The following is a 25,600-nucleotide window of genomic DNA, read 5'->3' on the forward strand; positions in this document are numbered from 1 at the left end:
TCAGTAACATGGTGGTGAGTCAGACTGCATTACCTCTGGGCAAACGTGGGCTTCAGGAGGGGTTCTTGCCCACCTCCAAGCAAGAAGAATCTTCAAATATTGAAAATTAATTGTGGGTACAAATCAGGAGCATCTAATTCCAAAGTTCAGATGAAACATTAAACTTTCTCAATAATTGTATGAAATGTTGATGAGTAATTGAAAAGCAAAACTATTTAGGGACTTTGTCCATTATGAAAATTTCCTATGTATTTTACAAAAATATTTTTTTTACTTCATGTACATTTGTACAAGTCTGTATATGCTGTTCAAATTCACTCCTTTTTATTGTTTATTTTAAAGCCCTGTGAACAGGAACTAATTTTTTCCAGCACACCTCAATCTTCTTACACAGGCACCACTTCTGAGGCAGGTGTATCCTGGAGGGGCTCCCTATCACTCTGTAAACCTGGTCTTCTGTTCTTTCAGGCATGTTGTCTACTGTAGCAATAGTTCTTCTAAGAATAGTTCCTTAATCCATCAAAAAGCAAACAGACTTGGCTTCATATAAGAAAGGACTGATAACAAGATAATCTTCAATTGCTTTAGTACTTGGCCAGATATTAATTAGTGATTAATTTATAGAAGCCTTCTTAATACCAGATTCCTAAGTTATTAATTGCCCTATCAGTTCTAATGCAAGTGCACTGAAAGGATTCACTTTAAAAGCAGTTCATCTTGGACACAAAAATCCAGGGGTAGATATCCCTGGATTCATCTGAGACCTACAAGTGTCAATGACCACATTGTAGAAAAGTAATGTACCAAATGGAAATGTCTTTCTACTTGGTTGGTAAGAGTCCCTCAGGTACCCCTGGGCATGTTTCATTATGCCCAAGTCTCTCTTAAAAGCAAATTTTGCTTCCTTTAATAATTTCTATCATAGGAATGGCAGAACTCTTGCTGTATATTTGACAGAAGCAGCAAGAAAGAAGCAAGAAGAAAGAAGCTCCTTCTCATTTGTGAGGCTGTGAAAGCAAAGTATTAATAATAACTTCAGCAGCACTGGAAGGGAGGTGGCAGAAGGCTGTGTTGTTCCTGGTTCCTACTCTGTTTTCCTCCTACTCCACAGACAGCGCAGGCACCGCGGGGTGGGCTGGAGGCACTGGGAAGACACAGCCTGCTCCGGCACGCACACAGCGGTGGGAAGGAGCAGCACCGCACAGCACAGCGAGGATGGAAAGCACGAGTACCGAACTGCCGGAAATTTGCTTTCCGGCATCCCATTTTCCCTCCCCTAGAGTGTAATCAAAATCCTGTTAAAAGGGCAGTTTAAGCCACACCAGCTTAATCGCGCCCACTTATCCAGCCCAGGCCTCCTATGCAGCCCAGCCCAAACCGCTCCACCTTATGCCCGTTCCTTCATCTGTACCTGCTCCTGTCCCTGACCCCGCTCCTGTCCCTGACCCCGCTCCCGTCCCCCATCCCGATCCCGCTCCCGTCCCCCATCCCGCTCCCGTCCCCGATCCCGCTCCCGCCGCCCCGCCCCGCAGCCCCTCGGGCGGGCGGCGCGCACGAACATGGCGGGGCCGGGCGGGAGCGGCGCTGGAGGCCGCGGCGTTGTGGTAAATGGGGAGCGGGGCCCGGCCCGGCGCTCGTCCCTGCCCTGCGCGGTTCCCGCACCACTTTGTGCTAACCCCCTGCGCCCTTCCCTTCCTTTCCCTTCCATTCCCTTTCTTTCCCTTCCCTTCCCCTTCTTGAGCCGCGTCCCCTCACCCAACTCCGCTCCCGCCGGCCCCGGCCCCGGTGCGGCTGCCGGAGGGGCACGGCCGTGTTGGGCACCCCGGGCTGCACCGCGCTCGTGGCTTCTTCCCCCGTGGAAATGCAGTCCTGGATCACCCCGAGTGGCTCCTGTGGCCAGGGCTGTGCTTCACCGGGTTCCTCGAGTAATGGAGATGAGGATCCTCAGGGATCCCGAGGTGTCTGGCTCCCACCGGAACGCTCAGGCGCCTCTGGGGATTTGTGGGCTCCCTGAAGGCAGGCTGGGATGGGAAATAGCCCGAACTTTGGCAGTGTATTTGGAGTGCCTGTGGGGATGGATCAGTGATGTAAAAAATGAATGAATGTGCTCCTTGTTCTGAGGGACAAACCAGATTCTCCCGTGAAGCAAATTCCATCACTGCCACCACCTTAGGTATGTTCTTATTTTGTTGTGGCATTGGAATTTTAGCAGAAAATCACCAGGACAGCTGCCCAGATCATGGTCCAGAGCCCTCTGTGTAGGCAGTGGTCACACAGTGTCCATGCCACTGTCCTGTCCATCCTGCTTCCTAAGGACCTGTCTGTGTTTGAGGTCTTTGTGAAACTGCTACACACCAACCACCTCTCCTGACACCTGTAACAAATGACATTCTTAAAGCAGGTGATTGTGTTTATCACCAAAGCAAAGCGAGGATATTGCAAAGGAGGACATGAGTGTTCATAACCATGTTCTGCTGTACTGATTTAATTTCTTCTGCTCAACCCCCCCAGTCAATAGTAAGGTCAGTCTGTATCATTTAAGTTACAAAAGCTGGACTTTGCTTGATGCTCACTTTGAGGTGAGGACTATGCTCAAATTTCACCTGTACTCACTTTACCAGACAACAAAATTAGTGGTGTCCTTCCAAAGGCATTGCAATTGAATATCTCCAGCTTATCTCTTACACCTCAAGGGTACACACTTTTGGGTATTACCATGTATTTGTATTCCTTCTGTATCCATTCACATCCACTTTTAAAAGTCCTACTCAATAATATCTGCTGGGCTATTTCAACGTGCCAAGCCTGAACTTTAAAAGTAGGTCTTTCTTTCACTATAGGAATTTTTTTACATGCAAGTATACAGATGTATTTAGTATATATATTTACTCATCCAGTTGAATATGGTCTTTTTATGAAACAACCACAATTGTTCCCTTCATATTTTCGAGGGCTAAAGCCACAACTAAATAGAAGTCGAGTTCAATCTATATTTTTTGAATATTTTTTTATGTTAAGCTATTAAATTCAGGATAATTGCACTTTTTTAATTCACAGACAGGATAGTCATAAGAATTTACAGTTACTTGAAACTTGTCCTATAGCATAGCGCTGTGAATAGCTTTAGGGTAAATGAGAATTTCTAAGCCTTGTTGTTGGTAAGTGCCTGTTTAAAAGATGGAAGAATATGAAATAGGCTTATTATATCTGAAAAATAATTAATTTGAAAGTACATGTGAATTTCATCTATTTTGTCAAATACCAGCAGGGACTTGTCAATGAGAATTTCTATAGCATTGAAAAGTGATGCAGTTTATTTTCTTCTATTCAAGAGAACCAGAAGGATAAATGGGAGAATCAAAATTTCATCCTGATCCTCTTTATTAAAGGATTTATTGTAACCTAAGTAAAAGCTTAGGTTTGTATGAATTCTGAAGCAATTTCCATCCACTTAGTTTGTTGTTCTGCATCACACTAAAAACGTGCAATTTGATGAAAATGCAGAAGTAAAGCAACGCTGACAGGGGTTTGTAGCGGGTGTTTATAATACTCAGGCAATTTAACTTATCTAAAATTGTTTCAGTTTGTGTTAAAATGCTTATGAACAAAACCATTCCAGGCATTTCATTGCTACAAAACGCTTAAAAAGTTTCAGCCATCCCTATGTAATGAAAAAGTGGATGGGAAAAATGGGCTTCCCAGCTCTTCTGCAGCAGTGTTTTTGGAGCAAGATTTGCCTCTATTTAAAAACCTCACCAAGGAGGATATTTATAATCTCCTGTTTCTATGGAAATGGGGAACACAACTAAGTAACTTTTTTTTCTTTTGTATAGTTTCAAGGCTTCTGTAAGTCAGGGGAAAAGCTTTCATTGATTCCAGTGATCTCCCAGTCATGCCCTTTTGTGGGCAAGTGTTCAGTAGTAGTTGCCAATGAATAACTTTTTTTGATACAGAAATTGTTGGGTAGTGTTAAGAAAACTCGACAGTCGATGTGTCTGTAGCTGTCAATGAATATGCAAAAAAAGTCCCCAAGGAAACCAAAATCCCTGAGGCAGAACGCTTTTGGTACAGCATGAGGCAGGGCTACATCTGAGTCCAAGAATACAGCACATGGAAGCTCAACATCAAATATGCTGTGTGAGCCAAATATTTGTGAGAAGCAGCTTATTGCTCTACTGTATAAAATTGTAAGCAGAGGTTAGTTTCAGTGATGGTGCTTTAAAGGCTGTATGTGCCTTAATACCATTAAGACATGCACTTTGCAAAAGTGCAAAAGTTTGTCCCCATTTTTCCTTTTATAAGCCAAGCTGTAGAAAGACAATATGTGGCTTAAAGAAAATGATTGTAAAGAAAACCTAGTAGGTGTCACTTTTTATCCTGAGTCATACTGAAGCAAAGCTTTGTAATGATTTCAAGATTACCTTGTGAACCTGCAGGTCTTGTCTTTTACAAAGAATTGGGAAAATGGTTGGTTTGGAGTTTGTTTAATTTTTGTGCCGGGGCTTTGCATCTTCACAGCTTTCTGAAGCCTTCATCTGTTGGCTGAGTTTTGCCTTTCCTAATCTCTACTGGCTTTGTATGCTGTGAGATCTCTTAATTGTTGTATTCTGACACCAATGAAACCAATGTATATTAAATCTGTAAAATATTTTTTTCTGTAAATGTATGGATTTAAAGACTAGCTGATAGTGAGGTGAGATGCAAACATTTTGTAATCACTTATCTTTGATAACGTATAAATTAAGGACTTCACCTCTGACTAGAAGTACAGTCTTTCACTGATTTGCACAGATATCATCCATGAACCACGTAATTTATTCTCCCTGTGTTGTTTCATCTGTAGAATTCTTATTTCTTTATTCATGTATGGCTTTTAAATAACTCTAAACTAGAAATGTGCAAGTATAATGTAGGATTTTATGACTTTTGATCCCACTGTCTGAATCTCCCATTGGAGAATCCCTTCTTACTGTCAATCTTATATTTGCATTTTGAGTTTGAAGTAGCGAGAAACTCATTCTTGCCACTAAATTAGTATCAAATGTTTCCTTTTTCTGTCTAGTTGTTTGTTATTTGTGGTAAAATTTCCCACATTCTGTGGGGGAAAAATGTAGCATTTGATTTCTGAGATAAACCAAGAAACAAAATAATTAATAGGAAAAGCAAATTAGTACATTATAACTGGAAGAAAATATGGCATACGATAATTCAGCCAATAGAGTGTACTAGAATCCTGATTTTATATCAGTTACATAATGTCAGACACCATGAAATGTTCTTAACAGTACTATTTGATATTCAGATTTCAGACAATTGGCCTGGATACAGTCTGGATTTGTTCACTTATCCTCAGCACTACTATGGAGATTTGGAATATGTGCTCATACCTCACGGCATTATTGTTGACAGGTATGTGTAGTTTGAGTGTTAATAAATAGATTCTTTGTTCAGTAGTATTATTCTTTTTTTTATAAAGGCTCTCATCCACAGACAGTGCGTGTATAACATTTGTCCATAAATACTATATTGGCATTTATAAAACGATTTAATTTGGAAAGTAAAAAAATGTTTGAAGGTTTTAGTTGCCTTTGCAACTCCCTGTCTAATTTCTTTCACCTAACTTCTGATTTGGGCATTGAATGAGACGGGGAGTCCCACAGGAAAAGAGAGTCTTATCATATGGAGAAATTGGCTTTGGAATGTAGATGAAAAGACAGCTGAACTGAAGGTGAAAGGGCAAGTAATATCTTTGCATATATGTATGTCTGAATGTCTCACTTGCACTCTAACCATCCTGTGGTTTTAATTAAAAAACAGAAAAAGGAGAAAAAGCTACATTCCATTAGGTACAACTTTGGCAACTCCCTAGCACGAATTAATGCAAATTAACCTGATGGTTCCTGACTGCATGTGACTTCTGCCATTCAGCATAACTAAAAAGTGTTGTGGACTGTTTGGGTCCAGATGTTAAGTTTGGAGAGTGTCAGTGGGAAAGTTTGATCATCCTTCATTCCCTACTTTGTGGCAGTTCCCATGTGCACTCAGTGTAGGCATCTGATGTGCTTCGGTATTTGTGGTAGGTCAGCTCAGTGTTTGTGCTCAGTTACTACTTTGGTGTCCTGTTAAAAGACTTACGAAAAGGTTACAAAATGGAAATGGTAATTTTCAACAGTGTCTTTATTGGGAATATCTGAATGGAATTTCATGGGACATTTTCAGCCTGCAGCTTTCTACCTACCACATTTCAGCAGCTGGTTGCAAATACAAGGAGTTGGAGTTCCTTGAAAGAAGATTGTAAACATCCATCATAAGGAATAGCTATTACTCCTGGGTTTGTTTTTGAACACAAGCTTTCTTTAATTGCCTGTTCAGTAACCATTGTGTTGAATTTCTAATCTTTTTTGGTTCAACTGAATTTTAATTCCTCTTTTTTTTAAATAAATATATCCCAAGTTCAGCTGTCATAGAATTAAATATAAATTTCTTTGAAGTAAGCATTGAACTCCAGTGTTGTTTTTGTACTCCAGCAGAATGAGCTCCACTTCTTACTCCAGCAAAAAAAGGCTGATTCTATTCTAATGGAAAAGGACATAGAACTTAATATACTGAGATCAGGCAAGATTTTCATGTAGGAAGAAGGCTCAGCACAAGAAAATTCTCTTGTCAGTTGGTAGCAATTAAATATAAGTTTAAAATGTCTAAATTTTTATTTAGAAATTGAAAATAATACATTTTTTTCTGTGCTGGAGTTCATACACTTTTAAAATACAAAGTGATCTTTGGAATACTTGGTAATTTCAGCTCCTCAGACAATCTGAGGAACAATATAAAAATGAAAATCATCAGAGAAATGCTTCTTCTTAATGAGAGGTTTTCCCCATGATTCTCAGACTTGATAAAAGATGATAAAAGATTATTATTCTTCAGTAAAGTAAGTGAAAGTCTTTTACTATTTCTCATTCTTACAACAGTAAAAGTAATTATATATTTGAGATCAAACAAGATGATGTAATGATATCTCCTGTTTCTCAGATAAAGACTTACTAATTGCTGCTATATGGAATTTACTAGAACATTACCAATACAAAGATGTGAAAATGAAGCAACAGCTTTGCTCCTAACTAGTATATTATCTTCAGTTTAGAGCTTATTCTGTTCTAGTATGTGCACAGATTTCACTGAAGTTCAGTCAATTCATTTATGTAGTGGCAGATTGATTTCCATATTAGAGTCAGTAGAGAAAGAAAAAAATCAACAAAACCTTATAAATGTAATAATGAAAGACATGGGATAAATTTTAGGATTATTTAATAAATTTCTTCCTGTCAAGAAGGCCACTCTTATTGAAACTGCTCATGTAATTCAGAGAGCTATCAGAGAATTTTCCAGCATACGTGTTTATAGAATATAATGCATTGAGCTGTTTTTCCTCAAAACTTCAAATTACATTAAGTTTTCTGTTGATACTTGCTTTACATCTAGAAATTACCTGGTGCTCTGTTTTACGTCTAGAAATGCCATCTTTGATGTTCTTTAGACAGCAAAGCTTCTTAAGATGAATATATATTATTTATACTTATTAGTAAGATTCATATTTATTATTTTTATCTTGAAAATATACGTAGCATTTTATGGCAGAAATGAGTAACTTTTGTTTCCAATCATCTGCCATATTGTGTTTGCAATGCAGAATTGTCAAAGGGAAGACAGGTTTGGGAACCCTGCAGTTCTGAGTTCACTGGAGCGTAAGCTCAATTATTTGCGCGTGTGTGAACCTTGAACAAGTCACTTAAGCTCTTTGCACTCTTCATTTTTGTTGGATAAAATAGTCATCTGTATGAAATAGTGATAATGTGCACTCTTTATAAGCTTTTGACTGATGCTCTGCTTCTTTCTAGAATTTGTGTGTATTTTTATTAAAATTGTAGAGGTAGCATCTTCCAAAGCCAATCAGTGTGAAATATTTCCAGTAATTTTCTTCCCTATCTTTCACTTAATTTGTTGTTCTTGTGCAGCAAATAACAAGTTAGGGGATTGTTCAGGAATATTTTATACTGATGTTTCCTGTGAGGTAAAATGGAAGGATAAACCATATTCTTTTCTCCAAAGTCTCTGAAATGCTTATGAGTCCAGCATATGCTGAGATGGGTTGCTCCCTTTGGTTTAGCTGGGGAATTTATGCATTTAAGGTTAACCAGTTTGATTCACATGCTTTGCATCATGCATCCATCACTCTGTATCTGCCTTCTGTGAGCTGGATCCAAACCCGGTAAGCATTGGAACTGACTGCCCAGGAAGATGGTGGAGTCACCATCCCTGGAGGTGTTCACAAAACAGCTGGATGTGGCACTTAGTGCCATGGTCTAGTTGACAAGGAGGTGATCAAAGGCTGAATTCGATAGTTTTGGAAGTCTTTTCCAACCTAAATGACTGTATGATTATGTGAAGTCAAGACACTTAAACAGAGTATCGGTCAAGCTTTATACTCGCTGTAGTGTTTGTAAACACGTGGAAAGCCTACCATGAACTTAGAGCATCTGCATCTAATGTTATTTTATCCTTAATTTTTTTTTTGGCCCAGGACAGAACGACTGGCCAAAGATATTGTGCAAGACATTGGAGACAATGATATTGTGGTTCTCTGTGTCCTCAAAGGTGGCTACAAGTTCTGTGCTGATCTTGTGGAGCACATTAAAAATCTCAGCAGAAATTCAGAAAGGTTCATCTCCATGAAAGTCGATTTTGTTCGACTGAAAAGTTACCACGTAAGTCAACACCCTTTTTATGTAGATTACGGTAGAATGTCATAATAAATAGTGGATTTTTGTTCCTGAGATCGCTCCCTTCAGTTAAAACGAAAACAATGTGAAAAATATTTTTGTTTGAAAAACTTGTGAGGTTTTCTTTAAAAATAATTGTTCATATCCTAGTATGAATGAGGATATGAACATCTTTGGCCTGTATTGTTTTGTTTAGTCTGTCTTTAGTTCTGGACAGAAAATTATTCAAATTTCCTTCATGCTAAATGTCAGCATGTTGTTTGTTCTCAAAACCCTTTGCAGTTCTGTCAGGTTAATTTCATATTACTTCATTTTCCACCCCCACATAGTTCGGCATAACTGCAAGATGATAAATCTATGTCTTCTTCTAAATGTTTAATGCTAAGTAAATGAAGTGCTTTCATCTTCATAACATGCAGTTTACATAGTAGCAAAATATACCATCAGATGATGATAGTGTTCTATAAGAAGATGAAACAAGCCATAGAATCAAATCCAGTGTTGAAGTAAGCATCAAGATCTCCTGTTATCTTCAGAGGAAATTATGCAATAATTCATTTGTGTCAGTGAGGATATGATAGTGAGATGACCAGCCTTTAATTGCACATTGTTATAAGCTATAAATTTATATTCTACGTTGTAGTGCCCATTCCATAGTGAGGGAGCATTTCTAGAAGCAAGTTGTCCTAGAAATGTCTGAGGAAATACACTGAAAAAATGGAGTGATAATACAGTGTCTTGCAGAAATCCAACTTGCTGAGTCCAGCAGTTCCCATAATAACTCTACATCCCTTCCACAGGCAGAGGTTCGTTGGTTGGCAGTTTGCTCTGACACCAGAGACCATAAACTTCTTGCAACTTTCACGTATTCAGTCTGAATTTTTTCCTTTATGGAAGAAAAGTGAACGAGAGCCTTTATTAGGCATTTGGTTAGGCTTTGGTCCTGGGAGTCCTCTTTCAATAATTAGCTATGTCTATGGAGAGCACATGCAATATTAATATTTTATATTTTCTAGGTATTCAGCAGTAGTACAGAACTAATTAATAAAGTAAATTATAATGTTTGTCTCACATAATGGCACATGAAAATTATACGCAATTTTTTTTCTGTAATTTTGAGAGCACTTCAGTAATACTCCTTGTCAAATAGTGGAAGTACTTTAATGGTGGTTTATTTTGCATCTGGCATATAGATAATGCAGGTGCTTTTCCTATAGGGTTATCCCTTATCCAGTATGAAGATATGAAGGTTCTAAAATTTCTTTCCTTGGTGACAAATCAAGTCTTATTAGCCATACTAACTCATAACCAACGAGTGGCACAAGATGTATACTGCAGAAATATGGAAATCTTCACATCTTTAGCTTAGGAAATAAAAGTATGTTATATCAAGCTTAAACTGCATCCAAATTTTGTTATGCAAGGGTGATGATATCAATATTGAGTCCTAGATGATCCTAGCATTTAGTGGCTGTGCATGTTTCAGATCTTAGTCTTGTGCTTTATCAGAAAGCACCTTCCCCAGAACTAGTGCTTGCATCTAGTGTTTAGAAAATAAATCCTTTCTTCTTATACGTGCTTCCAAGCAGGTGTCATGTATTTAGAGTCTGAAGTGTCCTGAATTCAGTGCTGGGAAGAGTGCTTGATGTGTGTCTGGTCTTGAGAAGCTGAATGATACTGCAATCATTTGAAATGACAATAGGATTGGTAGATTCATTCCATGAGATATGCAGAAATACAATGCTGAGTAAAGTACCAGTACCTCTACCTGCCATCCTTTGCATCTTGAGTTATTGTTGTTTCCTGTGCAATTGCAGGTTTTAGAGAATGTTCCCTTGTCAACATAGCTGGGGTCAGAACACTTGAGGAACTCGCTGTAACTTGTCTGAGTGACTCTTTATCCCAGCCTTATATCAAACTCCCAAATCTCCCATGTTAATATCTTTTGTAATAACATATCTCTCACAGTGTTTTACAGTTTAATCAGAGGCAATAATTACAAGTTTGGAGGTAAGACTCTACTTAAAGACTTGGAGCATCACCAGTTCCACTCCTTTTCTTCCTTTTGCCTTTTCTGTTCCACTTTCTAGTAAGACTTATTGCTGCTCTCTCTTTTTATCCCTTTTTCATTTTATAGACACTGTTCTTCTCACATTATTTATCCTGCTTCCTTTTACTAACTGTTCTCTGTTTCTCTTCTAAAGGGAGTCCTGCTGCTCTCAATATACTTCCTTCAGATATGTCTTCCTTCCCCCCTCCAGTTGTTTAAATGCAACGACTAATTTCAGCTCAAACTCATGGGATTTTTAAATTGTCTCATTCCAACTTCAATACTGAAAGGTTAGTTGATTTTTAGGAGTTGTAATTTAAAGTGGGATTTCTTGGTTTAATCATATAGCAAAAATGGGCTGTAATTGTGACCCAAAGTCAGATCTTGGCATCAGTGAAAATACATCTTAATTGCAAAGTGTCAGTGAAAAATATTGTACTTTGATGTTTTGCATACAGGCATGATTACAGGAAAAGGAGATTGTAAATATGACAAGGTTTATAGGGCGCTTTGTTTTTCAAACCTGTCAAAATATTCCAGAATTTAGACTTTAGCATTTATACTTAATTAGTATGTTACGATCTGCTTTCTTATTAAGTAGTTGAAACCTGGGCATGTGTCCTCTTTGTTAGACTTCGTCATGCAAATGAATTGTTAAAAAAAAAATTAAGGCAAAGTACCCTTAGATTCTCTGGATATTAATGAAGTGAGTGACTACTTGTACTTCCATAACCAGGATGGTTTTATCTGGTTTGCTAAGTATTGTCATATGTGCCTGAACATTTTTGTGAGAAATTTTTGTGTTTTTTACAAGGGGCAGATTAAAAGAAAGCACCAAAGTGAGAGTTAGAAAATACGACTTCAGAAGTAAACAGATAGGAAGCATCACGCAGACTTAAGGGTAAGAGTCAGGAAGTAGATGTAGAGGAAAATAAAATCCAGTGATGGGAAGTTGAATGAGAAGCAGCAGTTCTGAGTTTTAAGAGGCAGAGAAAACATACAATTTTTTGAATGAACTCAAGAGTACTAGGGCAAGAAGTATAGTGGGTAGACAAAAAAGCACTAGAATAGTCCTCATGTGAAATATGGTGAATGTCTGGAAAGATGCATGCTAAGTTTTAAGGGAAACACTGACATAAGAAATGATAGAATTTGGCAGCTTTTTAGATATTAAGGAACAGTGGAATTGACTGTAGAGATTTTTGAGTTTAAAACTGGGTAAAATTTAAAATGTACTGTATTCAGTTTTTACCATACTGAATTTTTTTCTGAGTGATTGTTCCTCTGTGAGGAATCAGGGTTCTGAAGTTAAAAATAAGTGAGTTTCAGATTGGTAGAAGAAGTAAAATCATTTTCAGAAGCACGGTGGGTTGAAGTCAAGGATGAAAAGTAGTAGAGGAAGAGGCTGAGTTTGGGAATGTCATCTAAGGAGAATATGACACCAGCAGGAGAGGTAAGAAACACAGATCCAGAAATTCTGTAATACATTTGTGATACTGTGCAGAAGAGTAAGCTGTTCATAAACAATAATTAGAGCTTCTCTTTGCTCAGTGTGGAAGAGACAATTTAGGACAGGTTGATAAAGGTAAAGGCTGAATTATAGCTTGAGACAGAGGAGGATATTCTGGCTTATCAAGTCTAATCCCCTACTAAGAGGTGCAACGTTATCACCTAATCCTGTTCCTTGGCTCTGACAAATGTGATCTTTAAGTCAAACCTCCATTTTGAAATGGAATTGAAAAAATTAGGTGAAGGAGTAGAGGGAGTACACAGAGTCTGTAGACTTTTTGAGAAGTTCTCAGCAACCTCTCAATAGAAGAGAAAGTAAATGCATGTGAATTAAAACTTCTTTAGTGGACAGATGATGGATGCTAGAAATTGAAAGAATCATAAAGAGTTGTTGAAACTGGTGGTGGGGACTGGTGGAAGAGAGAAGAAACAGGCACACCATGCATTGCTACCTGTTCTTGTGAAATGTTTGGTATTCCCACGTTGTTATCCATAGACATCTATCGAATTCTCCTAATTACTATATTTTATAAAGTAAGTATGATAGTAAAGCTCACATCCTGGGGAGAGGCAAGTGAATCTTGGTAGCATAACCTTTTTTCACTGAAAGCTGTGGAGAAGTGAAGTGAGAATGAGACTGATACTTTTCCTGAAGTCTTTTGTGATTTGGTTATATATGCAGACTAAAGTGTCTTCTGACATCTCTATTACTTTGAAATAGCATTGTTGTAACAAACTCTGTTATTTTGAATAACTTTGGAACCACACCTGGAGTACTGCATCCAACTCTGGAGTCCTCAGTACAGGAAAGACATGGATCTGTTGGAGGAAATCCAGAGGAGGGCTATGAAGATGATCACAGGTCTCTTCTCCAGAGGAGAAGAAACCTTGGGGAGACCTTGGAGCAGTCTTCCAGTACCTAAGAGCCCTACAAGAAAGGTGGAGAGGGACATTAACATGGGCATGGAATGATAGGACAAGGGAGAATGGCTTTGACCTGAAAGAGGGTAGGTTTAAACTAGATATAAAGTAGAATTTTTTAATGATGAAGTTGGTAAGGCACTGAACAGGTTGCCCAGAAAGGTGGTCGATGCCCCCAAAGGTGTATGAACTTAAGAGAATGTTGCTTGCTAGTCACTTGGAGGAAACTTCTAGAGGATTATGTGGATTTGGTCAATTCATGTAATTCTTTAAAATAAGTATATTATTTATGGTTTCCAGAACATAATTAATAAAAAAAAAAGTAAAAATATGACCTCTGAATTGTAATCCATGCACAATGGTTGCATTGAATTCTGCTCACAAACAAATCCATTGATATGATCTGTTTCCTCTTCAGCCTCCAGTTGTTTGAAACATATTTACAACTGTTGGTTATTAGTCTTGGCATAAACAGGACCATTAGTACTGCAAAAATCTGAAAACAAGCAACAAAACAAGCATTGTTTAGTAGAAATCTGAATGTTTTTGCTATATGAAACCATCTCAGTAAATAGTTTTGCTAAATCTCTCTACTGTAGGAGTAAGGAAGCAGTGGGATTTTATAATGAGTAAGTTGAAAGCTTGGTAAATTTATTTTTCAGCTGTGTAGTTTTCCTTCTCATACACCATTACCAAATACTTAATTCCTAAAAGGCACAACAGCATGAGCCATCAGACTATAATCAGAGAGTGGTGTAAAATGTACATTCCTACATTGCATAATAACCTATTCTTATTCAGTATAGTTTTACTGTATGGAACTTGATTTTTTTTAACACCAGTATGAATTTTATATCTGAAAACAATATGTTGAAATCCTGACCCGAAAAAAGTAACCTCAAAATGGTTTTATTAATTTAACAACACAAAAGAAACAACTAAGTGTCCTGCCTGCATTTAGTGATTCATGTCTATACCCAAACTGTACACCAGTGTTACAGTGATTGTTTACCTCTATTCCTGTGTCATGAAAACATAACTTATCTCCTGAGAAAAATGTGCATCCTGAGATGAAAGAGAAGCCACATTAGTTTTTGTACATGCAGGTTTTTTCTTGGGAAAGTTGTGAGTTCCCTTTATTTTGCATCATGTGCACAGTTTAGCTGATGATGACCACATCATCATCTTGATGCTGAGTAGCCATGGAAGACTTACAAATTGGAGCCTATCTGGTAGAATTAATTCCTGTCAACTTTAAAGCCAAGTTCTGCAATAATTTCATGGGACTGAACTCCAAATTATGTGTGAATTATCGATTTGACATGCAGATAAATAACTTCAGTGTAGGCAAAATGTGGTTTAATTTGGAAATTAATAATTTATTATTTATATATGGAATGAGGTGGTCCATGTACTAGACATTTAAAACCTAAAAAATACTCTTAAGCTTTTTCAGATGCATGTCTTGCAGTCAGCATTGTAGACAGTAAACAACTGTACTGAGAATTTTGCACCATGATATATTTTTAGATGCTAATGGGCAGCAAAAATATGACATTAACTTAGTCCACAGAAGCTACCAGTGTAAAGGATCTAGACCTTGAAGTTGTTGCTGTTCTGAGATTGTCAGTGGTGCTGCCAGAGAGATGTCTTATGGGCAAACTGAAGATAAGAGATTTGGGACTAGGGATCTATTCCTAGAATTGCCAAAGGGGTTTTATCTCTGTGTACTTTCCATGTCTGTGAATAGATAAAATGGAATTTTCATCCTAAAGTAGCAGTATATTTTTGAAGGAAAGCTCTGGGAAATACTCAAACCTGCAAAAATGAGTGAGTATAAGGTCCTTCACAGCTTCAAGCCAAAGATATTCCTGAGTCTTAAGCAGATATTGATATATCTCTGTATGTCTGATGCTTCAGTTATTTTCTGAAACTTAGTAAGACCTGAGATGGTTAAGAAGGTGAGGAATGGTGGAAACAGACCATATTTTTTGTGAATTGAATGTTTGGAGATGCTACAGTTGACAGTTCTCCAAACTGTGTCCAAACGTTCATTTTTCAAGTGGTAGGACTTGTTTAAAAATAGAATGTTTTTTGTGAAAGAAGCAAAAAACCCCACTTCTACATGCAGCAGTGTCTTACTGCTAAATATCAGCCTCAGAGACACTAAAGCTTTTCAGAGAATCAGCCGAAAACATGTTAGTGGTGGAAGTTGTCCCAAGAGCTTATTCTTGCAGCAAGCTGATGAACTCTTTAAAGGAATTTACAAAAATATAATGAGGTGAATGAGAGTCTCATGGGTTGAATTGTGGGCGGTGGTATTAGAGTAGCAGCACAATTCAGGCACTTTGAGAGTAAACTCTCTTATACTCTCCTGCCAGATTCCTCTGCATCAGGTACAGATGGCTCATGGCTTGGTGTAAGAGCTGAGACGCTGGGGATGGGTCTCTTCTCTGATTGCATCAGCTGGAACAATCACCATTTCCAGTTCATTCCTCAGCCACTGCAGTGCCCTCCTGACAGTCACACTTGCCAGCTCAGCTGGTGTTCTGAGCACTTCCTAACCTGTTTCAACCCAGATGAGACCAGTTACGAGAGACTTTCTGTCTGAAGCTTGCTGGATTCATTTTTAGTGACTCAGATGCACACAAGCACCTCAGCCTGCCAGTAGTCCCTGCCAGAGGGAGGGGCTGGGGACAGCCTGTGGGCAGTAACTTCTTTACTCAGCCCTTGCTAGAAAAAGAAGTCTGTCCATAGTCAAGGGATCCTTGCTACCAAGTTTCCAAGCCTCAGACTCACCCTTTTCTTTATCTGAGACACATTCCTAAAAGGTATCAGGAGTGTGGCTATTTCAACCCTAGTTATTTTTGTGAAACAACCTTGTTTTCATAGTGTTCTAAGATAAAATGAAGAAGGCCATACTATAGGGAATAAAATGTGAACTTAAAAGTGTGGTGAAACTTCTTAGGTCTGGAAGCATATGCTCTCCTTTCTAAGCACTGCAGCTTCCATTTAACGTGATGGCAGAGTTGTGAGATATCAGAGCTTTAATTCATAACTTGCTCAAGGCTGTCTTGAGTGTAAGGAGGAAGAAAGTGTTTCTGATTTAAGTTATTTTAATTAAAACATACAGTCTTTTCCTGTTGGACACTGCTTGGGGGCTTGGAGTGTTACTAATAATGTAAGTAGGTGTTAATTTGTGGGCACAGTTCAGGAAAGGTCATAATAAACCTATCATACAGTCAGTTTATCAAGTTTATCTGTAATGTAAAACTTACTCATAGAGGGATGATCTCTGTAACTCTATGCATCAGATAACACACCTACACATCACTTAAATATGTTAGCACCATCTGAATTCTTAGTGATTTTTTTTTGTAAGTATGAGTAAGTGTTTCAGTGACTCACATATAAAAGATTTGGGGGAACCAAACAACTCAGCCGGGGGAGAACTGAGTAGGAAGTGGCCTGATTGCCATGGGGACAGAACGAGAACAGATGTGGCAGTGAAGGCACAATGGTACTGAGCTGTCCTACAGCTCTCCAGCAGTATCAAAATATTGATTTAAGGCATTTGTGAGGTTTATTAAAGCAAGTAACTATTTGCCTTGTGAAGATACTTTTAATTTTTTTTCTATTGTTTCCTGCTTAGGTATTACTTTCCTTTATACTAATACATGATTTTTATCTGTGGAATTATTTTTTTCTAACAAAAAAAAAATTAGTTTTCCTCTGTTGCCATTCTGTCCTTCTGGACTTCAGATCTAATGCAAACTCCACAGAGGTATTTTCTAATCTTCTTCAAGAGATTTTTCTCCCCAAGGGCCACATTTTTCTAACAAGCTGTAATGTTTTCTTTTGAAAAATGTCTTCTAATTTGAAATAAATGTCTTGGATTACAGTATATTACATAGGGTACAGCTACTATGTATAAATGGAGTTTTAGATCTGAAGTTCATTTTTCTTGAGGCTTTTAATATTCTTTTTGGTGAGCTTAAATCTTTGGTATTTTTAAGCAGTCCAGATTCCTAGTACATCTTAACATTTAAGACTGTGGATGTTTGTAAAATTGGTCAGTTTTAGAACAGATTCAAAGCATCAAGGGATTTAATAAATGGCTTCCAAGAGTTCATATTTTCAAAGAATTAAATTCTAAAGCCCCTGGATACAATATTTGTTGTAAAGCAGTGGTTTGTTACAAAGCCTGAAAAATTGAAGTTAAGTTTTAGTAAAATACTTTGTTTCATATTCTGCCAAAAATACGCAAGCTACTGCTAAATTACGGTCTTTGCACTGATACTATATGTCATCATTGGGAGAGACTGCAGTCTGTATTTTCAGTCTGCTTCACAGATTTTTACAGTAACAGGGAGATGGGATCTTACCTATAAGAAAGGTCCAGCACATAATTGTTGCTAATCCTGTTGTTCAAGCAAGATCTGATGAGTTTGAAAGTACTGTGACATGTTTATGCATTGGAAAAATATCACCTTGATTACTTACTTAGATGCTAGTAATGCCATTTAGTATATGTGGGGTTTTTATATAAAGATCTGAAATGAGGCAAAATTAATTAAAAGAAGCCGGAGGGTTCTAATGTTCTCAAGGAATTCTATGACTCTCTTTTACTGGCATCTCTTAAATGCTGTTTTTTAAAACAGATCATAGCATGTGTGATGTTCCTGCAGTGCCACACCCCAGGGGGGCTGTAAGGCATGAACCAAAAAGGTTACTTTAAAGGAATATAGCAATAATAGGAACTCCTCTATTACTGCATTGCTTATCTGCATGACAGATACAAAATTCTTTTCCCTGCTCATTTGGTAGACAGAAGTTAGAATATTTAAATAAAGGCATGCTATAAAAATAATCTTTCAAGACAATTCACAAAGACTGTGCTGTTAAAGTTTCCCAGTTATACCAGCCAAGGAACTAAACACAGTGTTATGAAGGAGAATGCTACTGAGTTGTGAGGTTCAATGACACACTGGACTCCAGATTGCTGGAAGGGACTAAGCATTTGAGGTTTTTCTCAATCTCATCTTCTGTGAATTTGCTTACACCTATCTATCTGTTTTCTCAGCCTGTGGCTATTTGACAAATTTCAAGATTCTTCTCCTATCTGCCTTTTATCACCAAATCTTAGGAACTAATGATAGTCAGGGTCAGAAGGTTAGTACTTTGTGCTTAGTCTGGAGAAAGCTGTTTCTCTTGTGCTTGCAGAATGCCCGAGGGGACAGAGTTTCAATACAGAGCTACAAATTCACGACGTGATTTTTCACAATGTTCATTTACTTTAATCATTAATTTAAATCACAGTTAAAAAATTGGGGTAAGATGGTACATAGGGATCTAGGATTGTCCCAGCTGGCATGCTGAGACCCTCTGTTGATGCTGGGAAACATGATTTCTAGTTTCCCTGCTGTAATGCTCATGCATTTAATGTTAAACAGTAATTGGGTAAAAGACAAATACTCCAGTTATTGTGGAGTATTTGAATCCAAACTGGTGTTTCCCCAGCTGAGGCCAGTATAGTTGGCTATAGCACGCTTGATGACCTTTATGATTTTTGCAGTACCATAGCATAGTAACAGGAGGAAGATTTTCCCTACACTCTTTGGCTTATGGAGCTGAGGACGATAAGCAAACCAAATCTCTATTCCAAGAGGGCTTTTATTACACTGTTATCACAAAATGTGGATACTCTTAGCAATGTCTCCTGGCAGTCCAAAAGGAGTGCCTGAGTAGGATTATGGCAGTTCTGGAGGGTATGCTTCCTAAATTTTTCTTTTACCTGGGAGTTTTAAATTTATTTGCCTCCCATCTCTGGAGACAACTTATGTGATCTGAACTTTGCCTGACTGAAGAGTCCTATGAAACTGTTAGTACCTCTTCTTACCCTGGAACATACACAGATTTTGGCTCTAAGTTTTAAATATTGTCTTACAGAATAAAAATAAGTTAGAGTACATGGAAACCTCAGGCTGCGTTCTGTGGAAACTAACCTGAGTTTTGAGGCTACATTGTGTTTCTAATATATATGCAATTCAAAACAATTGGTATCATATGCTCTTGATTTCAGTTCAAGCCTACAGGTGCTGTTTGTGCCATATGGTTATAAGTGATGCTGCAATCTTACTGCATCATTCTTAAACAAAAGAACACATTTAACCAATACCAAGCAATTACATAAAACTTAATTGCTAAACCAGAAATAAAAATATGAAATAATTTATTCTCTGTAATGCTTTTTAGCCAAGTTAACTGGTTTGAATTCTGCTTCAATTTATGACAGTTCGGTCCGTTTTTAAGATACCTTATCTTTTTTGAATTAAATACAGAGAAGGCATGCAGGAGTCCTGGTACATAAGAAATTACTGAACGTGTGAACAGATGATTGCAAACAATCCCATTTATTCAGTTTAATAACTCACTGTTGCCCAGAGAATTGTTTAAGCTGAATGACCTGCCTCACTTTTACAGTAGGGAAGAAACATACCCAGGTGTTACAACAGGTCAGCTGATAAGGAGTACCTTGCTGTCAGTAAGTTCATTGTTTGCCTTTCTCTGTCCAAAGCCAACTTCCTCATTGCAGAACTCTGGCCTTCTCTGGAACTGGATAGACTAGCCTACATTTGAGGCACTTCCAAACCTGAGTGATGGAGCATTTAGTTAAGGAATAACAACAAGGAAGAACAATAATAAAAAATAAGTGAATATTTGTTAGTTATATTGTAGGTCTAATCCTAGAGAAGTAAAGTATGTCTTACGTGGTGGTAACTAGAACTCTGATAGATGTACACCTACACCAGTTTAACATTTACTGTCACAGGTTGTCCTGGCAGTAGCAATAAGGCTGTCTCAGTGCAGCACAGTCAGTCGTGTGGTCAGCACAGGAAGGCATTGTTAAAGCTGACAGAGATTGACAAAGCTGCCAGTGCTTCGGTGCAAATGTACCAGCTTTACTGTCCTTGTGGGAAAGAGGATGTCCTGGCAGTGGGTGTATGCTGGTTTACTGTGTTTGACTTCCAGTTGGCTCAGCATTGTTGAATTGTTTGCAAGGTGTTCAAAGCACCTCTGAAAAATATATCAGTGACCTGGCACTTGACTATTTTGAATGTGGGTGTACCCCGGAGGTTGCAGTCTGCCCTTGGGTATACATGTGATTCTGGGGAAGGCAAACTTTTCAGTCTTTACTGGGAAGTGATCCATATCATTCCCACTCATTTGCACAAGTCTCCAGCTTAACAGTACTCACTAGTTGCCCTCTGAATGTTGCTACTTAAGCCTGGATAGTCCTTCCAGTTGTGTGGCATGAAAATTATGACAGTTCATGTTCTACCCCCCTGAGGTCTTTTGTTTTTAGTTGTTGTTCTGTGGAGAAGAAATGCAAAATAGTATTAATTCAAGTGTATGATGCTTCTAAGTAACCTTCCTGGAAAACCCAGCTGTAGGAGATGGAATGATGGTGCAAAGTGAAAGAGCTTTTCCTCGTGGGAATTCCCAGGTTGGGGTATTTGCTGTATCACCAAGGGGAGAAAGCAAAGCAGAGCAGGCCTGATGGTTACATCTTTCTTTGTTATGAGCTTCCCCGATGAATTTTTGGAGAAAAAGGTAACCACATTTTTTAAAAGAAATTCCATACGAACTTTGCAGACTGTAGTAATTAGATACATAATAATAACCTTGTGTCCATATTTCATAATTTAGCTATGCATTTAAACTGTTCTGTCAGAGCTACTTTTTTACCATGATTAAAGAATCTTTGTTTCACTGAGCCCAGTATTAATGTGCTCCAGATTCTGTTTCTTTAGAAGAGTAACAGATGTTCACAGTTTGGTGCAATTTTCAGATGAGCAATTCTGTTTATAATGAATTTTCCTGAGACCACCCAACTCATTTCACTTGTAACTTGAACTATATCCAAGTGTTGATCTCAGGAGATGTAAAAGAGATGTAATAATCTTGTGCCCCACCCAGTTCAAAAGACATGACTTAGTATAGATGGAATTTAAATATCTATACTTTGAATCTACATAGAAAGCAAAGGTTTTATCTTGTATGCCATGAAAAATGGAAGTGGAAATAACATTCTTGCTTTTATTCATCAAGTATTCATAGGATCTGAAAATGTATATTGACAAGGTCTGAATGAAAATTATAAAACAAAGATGAACAGGTGAAAAAGCACAACACAGGAAGTAAAACCAAAGAAATTGAGATTTATCCTGGAAAATACAGATTTATTAACCACAGAAAAAAATCAGAAATGTAGGATTAAATATATCTTGGGATGAGATGTAGGGATGCAACACAATGCATCATGTCTTGTCAGAAACAGCTGCAATAAATTTTGTGCTGCATAAACCAAAATATAATGTGATTTAGATCTGTCTCTATCTGGGACAATATATTTAGTGTCAAACATTTAACATAAAAAAAATTAATTGATAGGGTTTAGGGATGTTAGGAAGCAAGTTTTGAGGAACTCTGGGTGACAGAAAGTGAAGCTTCAATTCATGTATCTGCATTTATAAGAAACTATAGAGTCAGTCATTTGGAACAGCTCCTAAAGAAAAAAAGAAGCTCTGAATGACTTGAGACCATGAAAATTAAACAAACAGTTTTGAATTGACAGTAACTTATACTGAATGAAACAGATTTTTTTTCTTTCCTGACATTCATTGTACTTTATACTTAACATTTAGTGCAGTGTTATTTTGAGATTATAAACTGAGAACTCAGAAAACTGCACTGGGAGGTTCCTATGGCAACCATAATGTGCAAACTATCTATGTGAACATTATGATCACGGTAATGTGACACCGTGGTGTTGAGTCTTGCTGTTTGGCAGGTATGTATTTTACAACATGAGTTAAGTGATGAATGTAGATAGTTACAAATGACATTAAAATCAATTATCTGTGTTGGAATTTTTTGTTTGTTTGTTTTGTGGTTTTTTTGGCAAGATAATTGCCTACAGTGTAATGCAAGGAATATCTTTAAATTTTTTGAAAGCACCTTGGTTGAAGGGTTCTGAGCTGCGTATATGTATATATAAAAAAAGAAACCATATAGAAAACTAGTATGTTTTTTAGGCACAGAGAATACTCAGCTGAGGATTTTCATAACTGTGTGCAGTTGTGTCACGACAGCCAATGTGTGAACGCTGAGGTTGACGGGATGCTGTGATCCCCCTGCTCTCAATGGCTTTTGTGTTTGCTTAGCTGCTTGCCAGCAATGAAGATGCTTTTTCAGCATCTTCCTTTCAGCTGAAGCCAGAAATACCAAGTGCAAAGGAAACAGTGCTGCTGTGACAACTGCTGAAAGAGATATTTTTTTTTAGTTAAAAATAAATAAATTCATTAATCATTGCACCTCACTGTTATCTTTTTTTTCCCTCTCTCTTTTTCAGCTAGTGGCTAAGGGCAAACTGCCTCTTCAGTAATTCTTGGGTGCTGGTTGTAATGAAATTCCACACTTTCTCATTTGAAATGAAAAAATATTTTGTCAGTGCCTTGGTTACACATGCTGTGGTAGATATTAGAAACAATCTGCTTTTTATAGTCTTATAATAGTCTTGACTTGAATACATCCCTGACTTTTGAAGAGTGACCTGCCTTGCTTTACAACATAGAACTTGTGCTTTTAAGCCTGAACTTTAAATCTTCTCAATCTCTACTTTTTGTTTAGTTTTAAAATAATCTTCTGAGGAAATCAGTTGGTTGCTTTGTTGTTGTTTGGGTTGGTTTTTTTTCTTGTTTTCCTTAATGAAAGTAAAAGAAATGTTGAAATTTATATTAGAAAATGTATGGGATGTAACCTTCATTGCTGCTCTAGCTCTGTTTCCCAGGAAACGGATCAGAGCAGCATGAAATTTATCTAAAGCTCCCAGATCCGGTGCAGAAAAAGTGAAGGCATGTCTAAAAACTGTCTTTTAAGGCAGTGACTGCTAAGGACCTTTTACAAAGCTGTGGTGTGAGAGTTTTTTGGAGAGTGGAGTCTGAGTAAAAGCGGGGGAGACTTCTGGTGGGACTGCAGTGCAATTCTGGGCAATTCTACAACCTTCACTTACAGTTACTCAGGAAGGATGTATTAATTTAGACAATCCATTCTCATGGGGACCACAAATTCTTCCTGGGGTTGTCAGATTGCTTGTGATCCAGTGGCTGCAAAGGTGCCTTGGAAGTCCCTGGACTTGTGCCACTGGGGCTGTGAGTGTGGGCAGGTGTGGTTTCCACCTGCAGTGTGACTGTGCCACACGGCAGTGCCAGAATGCTGCCTCTGCTCGTCCTGCTTCTTGAGGGGAAGAAGACAAGCTATAAACCCCTTAGTCTGGTAGATCCTCACCTACCTTAAAAGTTCTGCTGTCCCATTGTTTTATCTGTGGAAAAACATTTGACTTCAGAGCACTGGATTTATAAAAGAAAAGCAAAGTATTCAAGTATTGTGCTTACATCATTGTGTAATGGTGAAGCTTCCTGGTGGACTACAGTGTCACACTGAGGTACTGCAGCTATTATTGAAACTGGAATAATGTGGTTTTTTCTTTGGGTAGGGAGATTAGATTAGCACATGCACCAGTTTGGCAAAACCCCCACATTAACTATTCTTACTTTTGCTCTTTCTGAAAAGTTCATATAGCGTGGCCACGACTGTGTATTTTTTAATTTACCATCTTCTTTAGGGGTTCTTCTGTCTTCCCTTAAAGGTATGGCTTCAGTCTTTCTCCCTTATGTGATATTAACTTTGTGTTCTGCTGATAATGAATTTGACATAGAGCTGGTTGAGAATTTTCCATCAGAATGAATTTCAACTAGAAATATCTGTAAAACAAATCTATCAAAAAAGAATTTTTACTGATTGTAATAAAATTCCTTTTTTAATAGGCAAATCAAAGCATATTATTCTGTTGCATGTAGTTCAAGCTGATTGGTAATAGTCTATTTTATGTAATTGATGTCAAGGATTTTTATATTTGAGTCAGTTGCAAAAACAAAACTTAGGAAGGCACACTGAAACTATTTTTGATAGCAAGTGATGAATTTTGTAAAACTTTTCTTTCCCTTGAAAAAAATGGAGTGATTTCTTTCAAAAATAGCTGAGTTCTCTGTGTGAGTGATAGATGTAAGCACATTTTGCATGTGTTTCTAAAGACTTTCAAAAAGAGAATGTGCTTACAGGGATTTATTCAAGTGTTGAGATGCTCCTGTCCTCCCGTTGTGAAAGGGACAAATATGTTACTTAATACTTGCCATGTTAAGAATTAGCAAGCAAGGGAACATTATTTTAAAAAGAAAAATGCAACTTTTTCTAATTCAGTAAAGCCTAGAGCTTGATATTAGCTTAAATACAACCAGGAGATGATGGAAGCCACAGGAGCAACTGAGAGTGTTGTTTTGTTGCACACCAGTATTAATAAGCATTAGTAAATATTACTAACCAAGATTAAAAAAAAAAAAAAAGTTAACATGTTTGTATTGTTATTTTATACAGTTATAACCAATTTCAAATTTGATCTTTCCTCTTTCAGAATGATCAATCTATGCAAGATATGCAGATCATGGGAGGAGATGATCTTTCAAAGCTGACTGGGAAGGTTTGTTACTTTTAAATTTAAGAAAGAAAATAAATCCATAAAAACACTTGAGAAAGTCTGTGTGATTTTGCACATGGACTGTCAGATACTAATACTAGAATCAAAGGTATTTATTAGTCTGTATTAAAATGCTGTGGTGCCGTTGCTTTCAGATCGCAGATGCCCCAAAAGGTCAGAATGTAGCCCCTCCATCCTAGTGCAAGGAGTTCCCAATAGTTATGCACGTACCACTAGTGAGACGGTGGGCAAAATTTGTGCGGTAATATTTCCCCTGAGCTCCCCTGGAGCCTTGTTGCCTTCAATACCTTCAATGCAAGCAAACTGCACATTGAATATCCCTGTTGAATTCATCATATGAGTTTAGTGCCATTTTGCCTACTGCACAAAATTCCGTTCTGGAACCTTTTGCTCAGAGAATCAAATGGGATTTTTAAAATTTCAACATCAGGCTGGCTGTGTGACTGAATCTGCACTGTGCTTGACTGTTGTGGTAATGAGAGTGGTTTCAGGCAGTGAAAAGGCTATTTTCATCCAACTGTGGCAATACAAAGCAGCACTTTGAAGAGGAAGGAAGGCTGATTTCATTAGGCAAATGGTCTGTGTGGAAAATGGTCAGAAAATGGAGTCTTTACTTATGCATTAAGGCAACATAATACTTATCTTGTTATTTATACTGTACGTGCAGTTACTGTTTTATTAGCCTGGTACCAGATAATATCAGGTTCTTCAAAGCACTCAAAT

At 37.8% G+C, this 25,600-nt stretch overlaps 1 protein-coding gene across 2 annotated transcripts; it reads left to right on the forward strand.

The window, feature by feature from the left end:
* The first annotated feature begins 1,547 nt into the window (after positions 1–1,547).
* On the forward strand, positions 1,548–24,905 carry LOC114067540 (phosphoribosyltransferase domain-containing protein 1-like). 2 transcript variants are annotated; one of them, XR_003573413.1, is made up of 5 exons: positions 1,548–1,604; positions 5,303–5,409; positions 8,582–8,765; positions 10,985–11,120; positions 24,794–24,866. XR_003573413.1 is itself a non-coding variant. In XM_027903070.1 (4 exons), the coding sequence occupies exons 1-4, from the start codon at positions 1,560–1,562 to the stop codon at positions 24,872–24,874; spliced, it is 417 nt and encodes a 138-aa protein (XP_027758871.1). In that variant the 5' UTR covers positions 1,548–1,559; the 3' UTR covers positions 24,875–24,905. The 2 variants fall into 2 exon arrangements, 1 of the variants encoding a protein (XP_027758871.1); XM_027903070.1 differs by lacking the exon at positions 10,985–11,120 and having other exon boundaries at positions 24,794–24,905.
* Positions 24,906–25,600: the final 695 nt, after the last annotated feature.

Source organism: Empidonax traillii, unplaced genomic scaffold, assembly GCF_003031625.1.
Source record: "Empidonax traillii isolate 1590-97213 ecotype Southwest subspecies unplaced genomic scaffold, ASM303162v1 scaffold928:size235608, whole genome shotgun sequence".
NCBI classification, from domain to species: domain Eukaryota; kingdom Metazoa; phylum Chordata; class Aves; order Passeriformes; family Tyrannidae; genus Empidonax; species Empidonax traillii.